Consider the following 13,174-nt stretch of genomic DNA (forward strand, 5'->3'; position numbering starts at 1 on the left):
GAGGGGGACTCACAAAATCCTCTCGTAAAAGACATCTCAAGAGAGTCCACCAGGTCGAAGAGGGGTCCTCCGACCTTCCGACCATTTCATTCACAAAGGAAGACGGGCGAGGAATAATCCCCGGGCACGATGACCCAGTGGTAATTACCATGATCCTGGCAAATGCCCATTTACACAGAACACTAGTGGACCAAGGAAGCTCAGCAGACATCCTTTTTAAGCCCGCTTTCGACAAACTAGGTTTAGATGAGAAATGAGTATAGACTTCATAGTCATCGACGTGGGGTCGGCTTATAATGCTTTAATCGGCAGGGCTACCCTTAATCGACTCGGAGCGGTGGTATCGACACCCCACCTCTGCATGAAGTTCCTGACCTCGTCGGGGATAGCAACGGTAAGGGGAGAGCAGAAGCTGGCAAGGAAGTGCTACAATGAAAGCCTAAACCTGAGAGGAAAAGGCAAAGAAGTCCACACAATAGAACTCGGGGGAGCAAGGGTTAAAGAAGAACTGCGACCACAGCCCGGGGGAAAAACTGAGGAGATTCAGGTCGGCGAAGAGGAAGGAAAAAACACTCACATAGGAGCCAACCTAGGGGAAACCCTAAGACAAGCGTTGACTAAGCTCCTAAGAGATAACTCCGATCTCTTCGCCTAGAAGGCCTCCGACATGCCTGGGATAGATCCCGAGCTCATGTCTCACAAGCTCTCGGTCTACTCAGGGTCCCGACCTGTGCAACAAAGAAGACGCAAGCTTGGCCCAGAGCGAACCCTAGTAGTAGAAGAGCAAGTGCAGGCGCTCCTAGAAGCCGGTTTCATCAGAGAAGTCAAATATCCAACATGGCTAGCCAATGTAGTGCTAGTCAAAAAACAAAACGGTAAATGGAGAATGTGCGTCGACTACACCGACTTAAATAAGGCATGTCCCAAGGACCCTTATCCACTACCAAGTATTGACGCCCTAGTGGACTCTAGCTCGGGGTATCAATACCTGTCATTCATGGACGCTTACTCAGGATATAACCAAATCCCGATGTATGAACCAGACCAGGAAAAAACATCATTCATCACGCCCAAAGCCAACTATTGCTACGTGGTCATGCCATTTGGATTGAAAAATGCAGGGGCCACATATCAGAGGCTGATGAATAAGGTGTTTGCCCCCCACTTAGGGAGCTTAATGGAAGCATATGTCGATGATATGTTGGTAAAAACCAAGGAGGAAGTCGACCTCCTATCCGACCTCTCACAAGTCTTTGATACCATAAGGTTGCACGGGATGAGACTAAATCCTGCAAAGTGCGCCTTCGCAGTGGAGGCAGGAAAATTCCTAGGATTCATGCTAACACAAAGAGGGATCGAAGCCAATCCCGACAAGTGTAGAGCTATCCTAGAGATGAAAAGCCCGACTTGTTTGAGAGAAGTCCAACAGCTGAATGGCCGACTAGCAGCTCTCTCCAGATTTTTGGCAGGATCAGCATTAAGGTCCCTTCCACTGTTCTCCCTACTGAAAAAGGGGCACCAGTTTGAGTGGACTCCCGAATGCGAGGAGGCGTTCCAGGAGTTCAAAAAGTTCTTGAGCCAACCTCCTATCTTGACCCGACCTATAGCCGGAAAAGACCTCGTCCTATACCTATCCGTGGCAGACAAGGCTGTCTCAGCAGCCTTGATAAGAGAAGACGAGGTCAGTCAACACCCAATCTATTTCATCAGTAAAGTACTACAGGGCCCTGAGCTAAGGTATCACAAATTAGAAAAGTTTATGGCGTAGAAGCCATGATCCCAATAGAGGTCAACGAGCAAAGCCCAAGAGTGATTTTCCACGACGAGATCAGGAATATACAGGGGCACAAAGAAGAGCTCGACTTGCTCCCTGAAGTCCAAGAAGAAGCTCAGATAAGAGAAGCAGCGTTGAAACAAAGGATGACTACAAGGTACAACAAAAAAGTCATTCGAAGGAGTTTCACCCCTGACGACTTAGTCTTAATCAGAAACGACATTGGAGTCAACAAATTGGGGGAGGGAAAACTCGCTGCTAATTGGAAAGGACTATACAAGGTCAAGGAGGTCTTAGGAAAAGGCTATTATAAGGTGACCGACTTAGGCGGCACCGAGTTACCAAGGTCATGGCATGCTTGTAATATGAAAAGGTACTACAGTTAAAAGCGAACTCTACTCCCTGATGTACTCTTTTCCCAGCTTCATGATTTTTTCCCAGAATCAAAGGGTTTTTTCTGAAGAAGGGTTTTTAACGAGGCATCATAGTAGGGACTAAGGGAAATAAATTATCAAAAGCCCTTAGTAGCAATAAGGTACCTCCTCGATTAATAAAGATCTTTTTCATCTTAAATATCTCTTTTAAATTCCCTTTTTTATTTTCTTTCTACGAAACGCGCCGATTTAAGCTCGACAAAACGTGAAAATCCCATGAACCGACCTAGATGGTCGTCAGGATAAAACGACGAGGTACAAGTCGGCGTAAAGAGGCTATAGAAGTCGATCATGATAAACTCGGAAGCAATCTGACTCATAAGTCGGAAAACGAAACCGAGTAAAGTTAAAATGAATCGCAAAAGTAGCCTAAGTCACGAAAAACTCAATAAAACAAAATTGAGTACTAGGAATAACAAAAAGAGATAAGGAAAAACTAAGAAAAAATAGTAAGGCTGCCTTGAGAATCAAGGAAATTCAGAAAAGCAGGCAAGCCCCAAAGAAAAGGTTTTTCTAGAAAAGATCAAAGAGTCAAAAGAACCACGAACAGAAAAAGCATGCGCGCATAAGGTAACTCAAAACCCTTATCCAAAAAAGGGTACTTATTTTTTAACCTACAAAACCCTTATTAAAAAGGGTATTATAAAGTGTTTTGTTTACGGCCTTAAAAGGCCAAAAAATTGTTCAAACACTACCAAAATAAATAAAGAGTTTAAAGAGGGGCCCACAGGCCGGGCCCCAATAGCCAAAATCACTTTTTAAGAGGATCACCACCAGCAAAGTCAGGGGGAACGCCAGGAGCAGGAGTCGAAGAGGAAGTCGGAGGAATGGTAGAGGAACTCGGAGCGTCCTTAGAGCGAGGAGGGGACTCTATGATCCTCTGCCCCCGAGTCTTTAAATCAGACTCAGACTCCACCACGGGGACAGGAGGATCCACGATGGCACCATCAATAACAATCTTATCAGGATCCAAAGGAGAAAGGTCCAAGTCAGGAGCAATAACTCCGACCTGTTCCTTGAAAATCCTCCAAGCCTCGTCAGCACCATCCGCAATAGAGTCCTCCAACTCGGTATAGGCCTTCCGAGCATTCAGCAAGTCATTCTTTACAGACACAAGATCAGCAAATAAACTGTTGTAGCTGGCTTGCGCTGCTTTCCTCAAATCCATCTCCATGTTACATTGGGCTTGAACCTTCTTCCCCTTCTCCCGGAGGCTGTCTCTCTCCTCCTTCAGCTTGGCAACTTCCCCCTCCAACTCCCTCTCATGATCCTGATATATACGAAGCCTACCTTCCAGCTCCTCGACCCTCGAGGTCGTCCCTAAAAAGCTGATAGGAGTCTTCTCAAATATATCTAAGAGTTTGCCACAAACCCCCGCCGTCTTAAGACTCTCCTCAACCACAGTGGTGAGGTAGTGCCGAACAGAAACATCATCCATACTCATGCGAGCATGAGGATAAATGTTCTTCCGGACGAACGCAAGAGCGTCTGCCTCACCAGAAACGCCAGACTCTAGGATCTTGCGCTTCTTTGGCTCTGGTTCGGGAGTAGGTCGGACGGGAGGGGGTGGCAGAGAGGGAGCAGAGGAAGAAATTACAATGGGTTGAGAGGGAGTCCCAACATTCCGAGGAGGAGGAGGAGAGACAACTGCCCTAACACCACCAGATCTGGCTCGAGACTTGGCCTTGGCTTCCTGAACCCTCTGGTAAGACTCTTGAGCGTTTATCTTTGCCATCTCTGCAAAAACAAATTGGTAGCTAAAAATCAAACAAGTCGGTAAAAGAAATCGCAAATCGGAAATAAGCGAGAAACACAAAAAGCTACCTAATTGTGACTGGACAAAGGTCGGCGACCCCTGGAGAAATTTTTTAGTATCCAAGTATGGGGCCCTCCCCCACACTTCTCGGAGGAACCCCACAATGGCTGCTTCTACCTCATTTAAGTCGTCCAGACCATATTTCTCGCAAGGGGAGGCCTCCAGCCAATATAAAGGAAATCGGGGAGAAGAATGATCATCCAGGAAAAAGGGGTGGTGACCCTCTACAGCTTGCACTTTGAAAAAGTAGTTCTTGAAGTCATGAAAGGACTCGTCAAAAAGGGTAAAAAGTCTCCGACCTTGTATGGCTCGGAAGGACACCCACTGTTGCTTATTATTTAGCCCACTAAAGGGCTTGGTCATGTGGAAGAGGTAAAAGAAAATCCTCAGAGAAGTCGGAAACTCTAGGGCCTGGCTGATAAATTGATAAATTTTTAGAAAACCCCAAGAGTTGGGGTGAAGCTGGGTGGGAGCAACCCGGCAATGACGCAATACAGACATTTCAAACTCTGAAAAAGGGAGAAAAACGCCCAAACGAGTGACCATACTCTCATACATAAAAAAGAAATGAGGGTCCGTCTCGTCGGCCCTCCCGAAGCAAACCCGGTCTTCCGGACCCGGGACTACCAACTCGTACTTCGGCTCATCTTCCTCAGAAGCGCAAATTCTATAGTGAGTACGAAGGTGGGTAATAAATTCAGTATCAACCGAGGGCTCCTCCCCTAGGATCGTAACATCAACCCACTGGGAGAGAGCATCTACGGAAGCCATTTTCTTTTTCTTAAAAAGGGTGACAAGAAACCTACAAAAGAAAAGGAAAATCAACACACGGTCTCTAAGGGAAGGAGTACGGAACTAAAGCCTACAAACCAAATCTACCCACAAGATAAAGACACGCAAATAGAACGCATATTACAGAAGGGGAAAGAACTAACCTTTATCCGGAAATAGGGGTTGGAAGCAAAAGCCTTCGAAAACGCAAGAATGCAGCACGAACGAATGCAAGGGAAATTTGAAAGATCGCAGAAACGAAACAACGAAAGAGAGGGAAAGTATTTATAAGAACGTTAACAATTTGTTTTTTTTTTTTTTGTCATTATTTTAAAAATGCTTGATAAAGATCAACTAAATACTTTAGAGTACAACATATACGTAACTAATGGCCTTTTTCACTACAATGGGAATATTAATTCTCTGTTGTCTTATTTGTGCTTGTTTGGGCGCCATTAAATCGATAAAAAAGGATATTTTTTCAATGAAAAAATATTTTTTTTATTTTTTAGTGTGTTTGACAAATTTCTAATAGTAAAAGTAAAAGTAATAGAAAAATCAAAAAAATATTTTTTTTGAGAAGTTATAATTTACATCTTTTTTTCTTAAAAAAATATATTTTTCACATAATAAATGAACAAAAAAGTATTTTTATCTTATTTTATCCAAACATAATTGATAGATAAAAAGATCTTTTTACATGAGATATCCAAATATAAAATCACTTTTATTTTTGTTAAAAAAAAATATCTTTTTCGAGAATGACGTACAAACAAGCAATTTGTCCATTATTTCTCTTTATTATCTCACTTCGAGCGAGTTCTTTTCTTCTGGTGAGTTCAGATAGTTTAGTTTCACTATCACTTATAATAAAATATTTAATATCCGTATTAAACAAATAAGTCTCTAATAAATTTTTTATAATACAATTAAATTTTAAATATCATTGTAAAACAAATTAGTCCTCCATACAAAAAGATCAATATATCTCAAGAACCCCTAAATTAACAAAAATTTATTGAAAATCAAAATATACAATTTCAAATTTTTTAAGAACCAAATTAAATGTTTACTCTCTTGTCAATAACATGCGCTTTTTGGTATCATCTTAGTAATTTATCGTTAAGTTACTAATATTTTCCTCCTTATACCTTGTATTTAAACTAATTAGTCAATTCCTTTTTTTTTCCAAGTGTTGCGCGCAATCATTACACTTGAAAAAGGCAAGTGGTTTAGGTGACGGTTTGCAAAATGCAAATTGGTGCACCGATTCCAACAATGCCCAACAAATTCTGAAATGATTTGGGGATCCTTTCAATTTTTTTGGAGAGTGAACTATTAATTCGGTCTCTGTCCATTTTTAAGAATGACAATGTGACTTCTCAAAATAAAATTGATCTACTTCGGTCCCTATCCTCTAGTTCCGTCACACAACGCAGTTCCTGTGCGTTATTTTCCGGTGAGACCTGACGAAAAATGCTGAGCTGTCACGTTTGAAGCGTGACCTGTCACATGAGCTAGATGACGTGTTCATTCAGTGGCTAGGTGGACAAGTTCAAATGGACAGGGGCTAAATTGTCCAACTCTTTCACCCTATAAACGACGTCGTTCGAGCGGGAATTAACGTTTCAGTTGCTTCTGAAACGTGTTTCCATAAAACCCCATCCTCCAGCCTTCACATTTACAAGAAAACCCAGCAGGAAGCATGAGCAGCAGTAAAGAACCACCGTCGAGTTCCATTGATGGGAGTGGAAGATAAGTTTTTAAAGAGGAAGGCAAAAGTGCTCTTAGCGTATCTGTAGGAAGTGTTGGTGTGCCGAAGAAGAAGAAGAAGTTCATTGCTCCACGATGCCGTTGTGGGGCGCATGCGATACTGTTTCTCTCCTCAACAGAGCAAAACCCTAACAGGTTATTTTATAGATGTCCACACTTCAAGGTAATTTGAAATTTAATTTAAATTTCTTTGATTTTAACTCCTTGTGACATCTTCTTAGCTATGGGTATATTCTATAGAGTTCAACATCGCATTGCAAATTTTTTGCATGGTTGGATGATTATGTTGCATTATTTGAAGTGTTACCCAGAAATTCTTCTTTTATGGAGGGTTGGAAGCTAGATCAAAGTCAGATACCCAATGCTGCTGTTGTTGATGCTGAAAAACTCAGGGAACTAGAGGGTAGAGTGACTGGGTTAGAGTTGGAACCTAAACATTGTAATACCAATAGTGGTACTAGCTGCGTTAATGTTAAAGCTGTGGTTATTGTTTTTGTATTTGGAATTGTGATATCCAAATTTAAGGCATTTGGCTAGCAGGAAACATTATGTGATACTAGTTTTAAAGTGTATGTTTTAAAAAGTGTATGTTGTTTAATTTTTAATTTGTGTTGCTAACTTCAGAAGTATGTATGTTGTTTCAGATGAGAAAATGATTTTATTCAATGAAAATAGTCTGTTACTAATTTGATGCATTCTAGCAGCATGTAGTTACACAAATTAATCAATGAAAAATGTTAGATAAAGAAACACAAAAGATGTTTTATATAAAACATGTACACAAAACAATCAATCATGTCCTTGTTCAGCATAAAAAAAGGGACAACATATAGCCCTTTAACAACAAAAAGAAGGCCAACATGTAGCCTTAAACCCAAAACATCTTCCAATTAAATCTAGTAGAGTTTCAAACTAACTTAAACATGCATACATACACTTTCAAATAAAGCAAAGTTTTTCCTAAATTTGTAAACACCAACATCAAAATAATAACAAAAAGAGTTCAATTTGATATCATCTATGTCAACAGCCACGCAACAGACATCAAGTTTGCCTCGGAGGTCTAAACTCAGGGGTAGGAATGAACTTCGATGAAGTCTTAATGAGTTTCGATGCCACCCAACCCCTATCGGCCATGTTGCTACCATAGTCTTTAGCACAGGTGTGCTCATCTATCAGAGTTTTCACCTGGAAACACCTACTAGCATTATTCCATGAGGTTAAAATCAACCATGGACAATCCTCAGTAGCACATGCTGCCCTTAGCCTATGCTTCTCATTTTTTATGTATAACACATCCTTTCCCTCAAATATAAAATAGTCTTTCAAAGCCTTCTTAAATAAGTCCATTGTTGGGAACATCTGACCAACCTTAAACACTACCTCTCCATACTCAGTATCCTCACTAAAAGAGTCATATGCTGTCCTTCCCTCATCCTCAGAAGAAACTGGGCTATTAAAAGCCTCACTCTCATACTCATATGGTTTCTCATAATCACTATCCATCTCCACATCAGTTGGGACTGAGCTTGGGTTACTAGGCCCATCACCCATACTAGGACCCTCACCTGATCCACCTACAGGCCCATGTCTCTTCTTTGTTTGTCCAGCCCCAATACTTGGTCCCAGCCCATTATTTTGACCCTCTATCCCCTCCTTGCCAGATCCATCTCTTAAGATATGCCTTCTTCTAACACCGGAATATTTTTTAGAAGTTCTCTTCTTAGCAGTTCTTGGTGATTGGCTTGGCCTACTACTAGATGAACCACCCTTCTTACTCTCATTCTTCTTAGGTGATACTATTTTTTTAGGCACACTATAGTCTTCTTCTTAGTTCTTTTATCCTCATCAGTACTCTTATCTTCAGTTTCATACCCAGCAGCCTCATTACTCATCTTCTTCTTTGTTGAAACTCCTTTTTTTGGAACCTTTTTCTTCTGTTTTTTTTCTTCCTCATTACTGCTATCATCTGCCTCAAATCCAGGAGAAGGAGGCTTGTAAGGCTCATCCTCTGTTGTCTCATATCCATCATCAGATGATATGATGACGATGAATCCATCACAACAGTCTCCCCAGCCACATCTTCTTCAACTACTTCAGGCATATCCACATCGTGTTCAAAATAGATGTATAGCTCATCAGTTTCCTTGTACCTCAGCTTACCCTCCCTCATCTGATTAATTTCTATATCTCCTCTAGTTACATGAAGTCCATCTTCCATATTAGGTTCTCCCATATCAAGCCAAAACATCTGCTTATACTCCCGGTAACCCAATTCTTTAAATAATTCAATGAAGTCAAAGAAATTTACGTAATCCAAGTCTAAAGGGGAAAACCTCTTCACTTTACCATGCAAGTAGCATAGAACACCCTCAGAGTTTCTGACAAATCTTCTCCCATGGTGAAACACAGGAATGACCATATATTCATACATCTGCAATAAACTCTCCCTAACAATAAAAATGTTTTCACAAGAATGACCATCATTGTATTATTTATTTTTTACAAAAATGCACAAAAGTTTAGGGTTATTTAAACTTTTCCATAACCAGGACCACAAAGGGTTGCAGACAACAATGGTGCGTTGTCAGAAGGAGAATCAAAATGTTGGACCACACAAAGCACAAGGGACAAATACTATATAGAAAATCACTAACCTGGATTGTGTGAAGCGTCGTCACAGGATTCCGTCCAGCTCCATCAACAACACCACCAAACTGCTGTCAATTATGACGTCGTCAGCACCCTTGTAAGCAGCAACGTCAGCTCTTCCCTCCACCAACCCAGCATCCACAGTGGTCTCGAGAAGTGAGGAAGCTTTTCTCCTAGGATTTTCTTGTAAATGTAAAGGCTGGAGGATGGGGTTTTATAGAAACACGTTGTTTCAGAAGCAACTAAAACGTTAATTCCCGCGCAAACGATGTTGTTTATAGGGTGAAGGAGTTGGACAATTTAGCCCCTGTCCATTTGAACTTATCCACCTAGTTACTGAATGAACACATCATCCGGCTCATGTGACAGGTCACGCTTCAAACGTGACAACTCAGCGTTTTCCGTCAAGTAGGGACCGAGTTGGTAGTTTACTCTTTTCCTCAATAGTAGTTTATTTGTATTTAACCGGATTTAAGTAGAAGTTTGGAGATTTGTAATATTTTTTTTTCTTGTTGATAATCAACAGGACTAACACCCCAAGAAAAAAAATGTAAATAGAAATGGTTCTAGGAAACCCTGAAATCAGCACAAAATTGAGCAGAAGATTTGTAAGACAATTTCTAACCAATTATAATGAATAAGTTGCGTTGTGTGCGAACCCCAATAAAATAATGCAAAAATGGTTAGTGTCAAATTTAATCATATTACAAACTCCCTTTATAAAGGAGCCAAATCAGTATTACCAAAGAAAATAAACGCTAATGGATTTTATGTCTTTAACACCTGAACCTTCAATGAATGTAATTATCAATATACCCATCTCAATCCAACCAAGCATAAGCTAAATATATTTAAATCCAAACCCTGAACGTCAACGAGTACTAATCAGCAATAGTAAGATCAATGTCAACCCTGAAATCATCTTCCACTCATTTCAGCCACCACCGATACAGCAAAACTTCGCCTCAACTGAGTAGGGAATGTTAAAATGGCAAACATATATTGTGTAGAAAAACAGATTCGACTGCATGTAAAGCTCCCCACTGCATACTCTACAAACACTCCCCCACCAAACTTACTGCCCATAATGATAAAGATGTAAAAAGAAACTCCTAATATGTTAGCCACCGCCATTACTAACACCAATCAACATTTTACAGAGAGAGAGAGAGAGAGAGAGAGAGAGAGAGAGAGAAAATATATGTTTCTCAGATAAGCAACGCCCCCAAGTCCTACAATACACTAAAAGCATATCTTGCTAACATAGATAAAAGGTCTTCCAGAAATTTAAAGAATGAACTAAACCTGTATCTCTTTAGGAAATGTGGCACTGAATAGCATAGTCTGTCTTACACCTGGAGGGGGCATATCCATTTGTTCAACAATCTTCCTTATTTGTGGCTCAAAACCCATATCCAGCATCCTATCTGCCTCATCTAGTGCAAGATATCTGATCATCTGAAGTGAAACTCTAGCTCTCTCCAGCAAATCTACCAGTCTTCCAGGAGTTGCGACAAGAATGTCCACCCCCTTCTCAAGATCTCGTAGCTGGAAAATTCATAACTTATTAGTGAGATATAATATCAGATACTAAATGTTCATACTGCCATTGATAAGTAAGATATTTCATTATAGGCTATACAGCATCTAGACTCTAGCCTACAAATTGGATCAATTCAGCCAAATTTGCAGCAAGAACAAAAGCACACCAGCTACAGTGACATGTTTATAAAATTTCCAGATACTCTCAAACTATGATTGGTAATTTATGGCTTAATCAGCACATCTTCACATTTCCAAAGAAACTGTAGTTCATAAACACTCATACCCTATCTCATTAGGTGGAGAACATAGATCATTCAATGGAGCAACTACGACAAAAATTGAAGCATCTCAAAAATAGCATCAATAGTAGCATAACTAATCCTAGGTAAAAGAGAACAGAGAACCAAAAAAAGATAAACAATTGCAGAGAAACCTGATGGTTTATTGGAGCTCCGCCATAAGCAACAACCACCTTAACCCCTGTTTGATATGCAAACTTCCTAGCCTCTTCATGTATCTGAAACCAAATCACAACATTTCCCATATATTTTCACTGCAAAACTGCACCAAATTTAAATATGTCACAATACATAGTCAATATAATCAACTCACTTGCATTGATAGCTCCCTAGTTGGTGAGAGAACAAGGGCAAGTGGATAAACTGTACGCACCCCGCGAGGTGGCCTTTGCACAGGTTGGCCCCTCAAAATTCCACTGATAATTGGGAAACAGAAAGCAGCCGTCTTTCCAGAACCAGTCTGTGCACAGGCCATCAAATCCCTTCCAGCAAGGGAAATTGGTATGGCATGCCGTTGAACAGGCGTCGGCTTAACATATTTGCACCTCATTATATTAAGATTAAGCGCTTCACCCAAGTCAATTTCAGCAAATGTATTCACAGGTGGTGGCACATTATCCCCGCTTGTCTCCACCGGAATGTCCTCATAGGCATCAAAATTTATCCCCGAGTTCTCTTGCTCATTAAATGGTTGCTCCGTATCATCCTGATCTCCAAATGGATTGACCTCACGGTCCCTTCCGCGATCCCAACCCGCACTTCTGTTCCCCCATACATTTCCTCGGCCACCACTGCTGCCAACCCCAGAACGGTTCTCGGCACGAGGTGCACCCCAACGTGATCCAGCATTAGCTGTACCAGCCCCAGAACCAGAAGTTGTACTGCCACTATACGGAGGGGCAGGTGATTCAGCCAAAGGCCGCCGGTTCCTCAGATGCGGAGGCACATAAGTAGACCTTGAAGGAGGTAAACTGTTACCAGTTCCAGCATTATTGACTGAAGTACCAGCACCTGCGTTCTCAGCTGCAGTATTCGCAGCCAAATCAGCCCATGAAGCTCGCATAGTCAATCACAAACAAGGGGAAAAAAAAACACTCCAAAAGAAAGCCCTTTTCTTCCTTCGTGTCCTTAGTTGCCCAAATCAAAACCCTCGATAGAAATAGAAAAACCCTAATCAAACCCTGCAATACAACGAACCCAAATCAGCACCTAACAGAAACAGGAACTATAATTCAATAACGCAAGCATAGAACAATTGGGAAAAAGAAAAGGGTATAAATATGCACAACAATGCTGGTGTCCACATTTATGAACACGAAAACAAAACGTAGGGCGAGTTTCAATACCCTAAAAACGGTGCAAAAAGATGATTGGATAAGCAAGGTGATCTAGAATGGGGAAGCAAAAGGCAATGCAGCAAAAGGAACAGGAGTTTGAATGAATAAGGAGGAGAAGAAGAGAAGGAACCTGTATCTGTATTCTTGAAACTTGAGAGATTTATTAAAACCCTGAATTGGAAGGAAGGAATATTGGAAAGGGAAGATGGAGAAACCCTAATTCTGGCTTCTATGTATTTGGAGACACCACGGAGAGAGCGACACACAACCTTCAAACTCGCATACAAAAATATCTTTTCTGCCTCTTGATGCGGCGTGCGGCCCCTCTTATTGTTTCATTTAAATTTAAATTTAAATTTAAATTCAACAATTCTTATTCGAATTCAATTTATTTTTACTCTCAAACATTTATAAGTCACCGTTTTCAAATGAGTCTATGCACAAAAGTGGTTAGTTGGTTATTAATGATATATTTATTCGCTACTCTCACTTTTTGTTTTTAAAAAAATTAATAATTAAACATTTCCTTCTTTATTTTTTTGGTTTTTTAAAAATTTTTTTATATTCTTTTAAATTTAACCAGTAGAATCTCTCTACTAAAAGTAGAGTGTCTCGTAAGAGAAAAATACGTACGAGTTATAAAACCTTATAGCAAAAGCTCTGCTAGGGTTTCGACCCAAGAAAAAGATCTGGTGCAACAAAGCACTAAGAAAGTCAAAACTCTGAGAAGAAGTCGACTTAAATCAATCGGGAGAATGTATGGAAGTGGTGGA

The 13,174-nt window shown here is 40.7% G+C and overlaps 1 protein-coding gene across 1 annotated transcript; it reads right to left on the reverse strand.

Annotated features, from left to right (window-relative positions):
• Positions 3,384-12,743, reverse strand: LOC107638464 (DEAD-box ATP-dependent RNA helicase 37). Its single transcript, XM_016341756.2, has 5 exons — positions 12,532-12,743; positions 11,378-12,245; positions 11,199-11,282; positions 10,526-10,768; positions 3,384-3,428 (listed from the first exon to the last, which is right to left on the reverse strand). The coding sequence occupies exons 2-5, from the start codon at positions 12,125-12,127 to the stop codon at positions 3,384-3,386; spliced, it is 1,122 nt and encodes a 373-aa protein (XP_016197242.2). The 5' UTR covers positions 12,128-12,245; positions 12,532-12,743.

This window comes from Arachis ipaensis, chromosome B04 (genome assembly GCF_000816755.2).
Source record: "Arachis ipaensis cultivar K30076 chromosome B04, Araip1.1, whole genome shotgun sequence".
Taxonomy (NCBI): domain Eukaryota; kingdom Viridiplantae; phylum Streptophyta; class Magnoliopsida; order Fabales; family Fabaceae; genus Arachis; species Arachis ipaensis.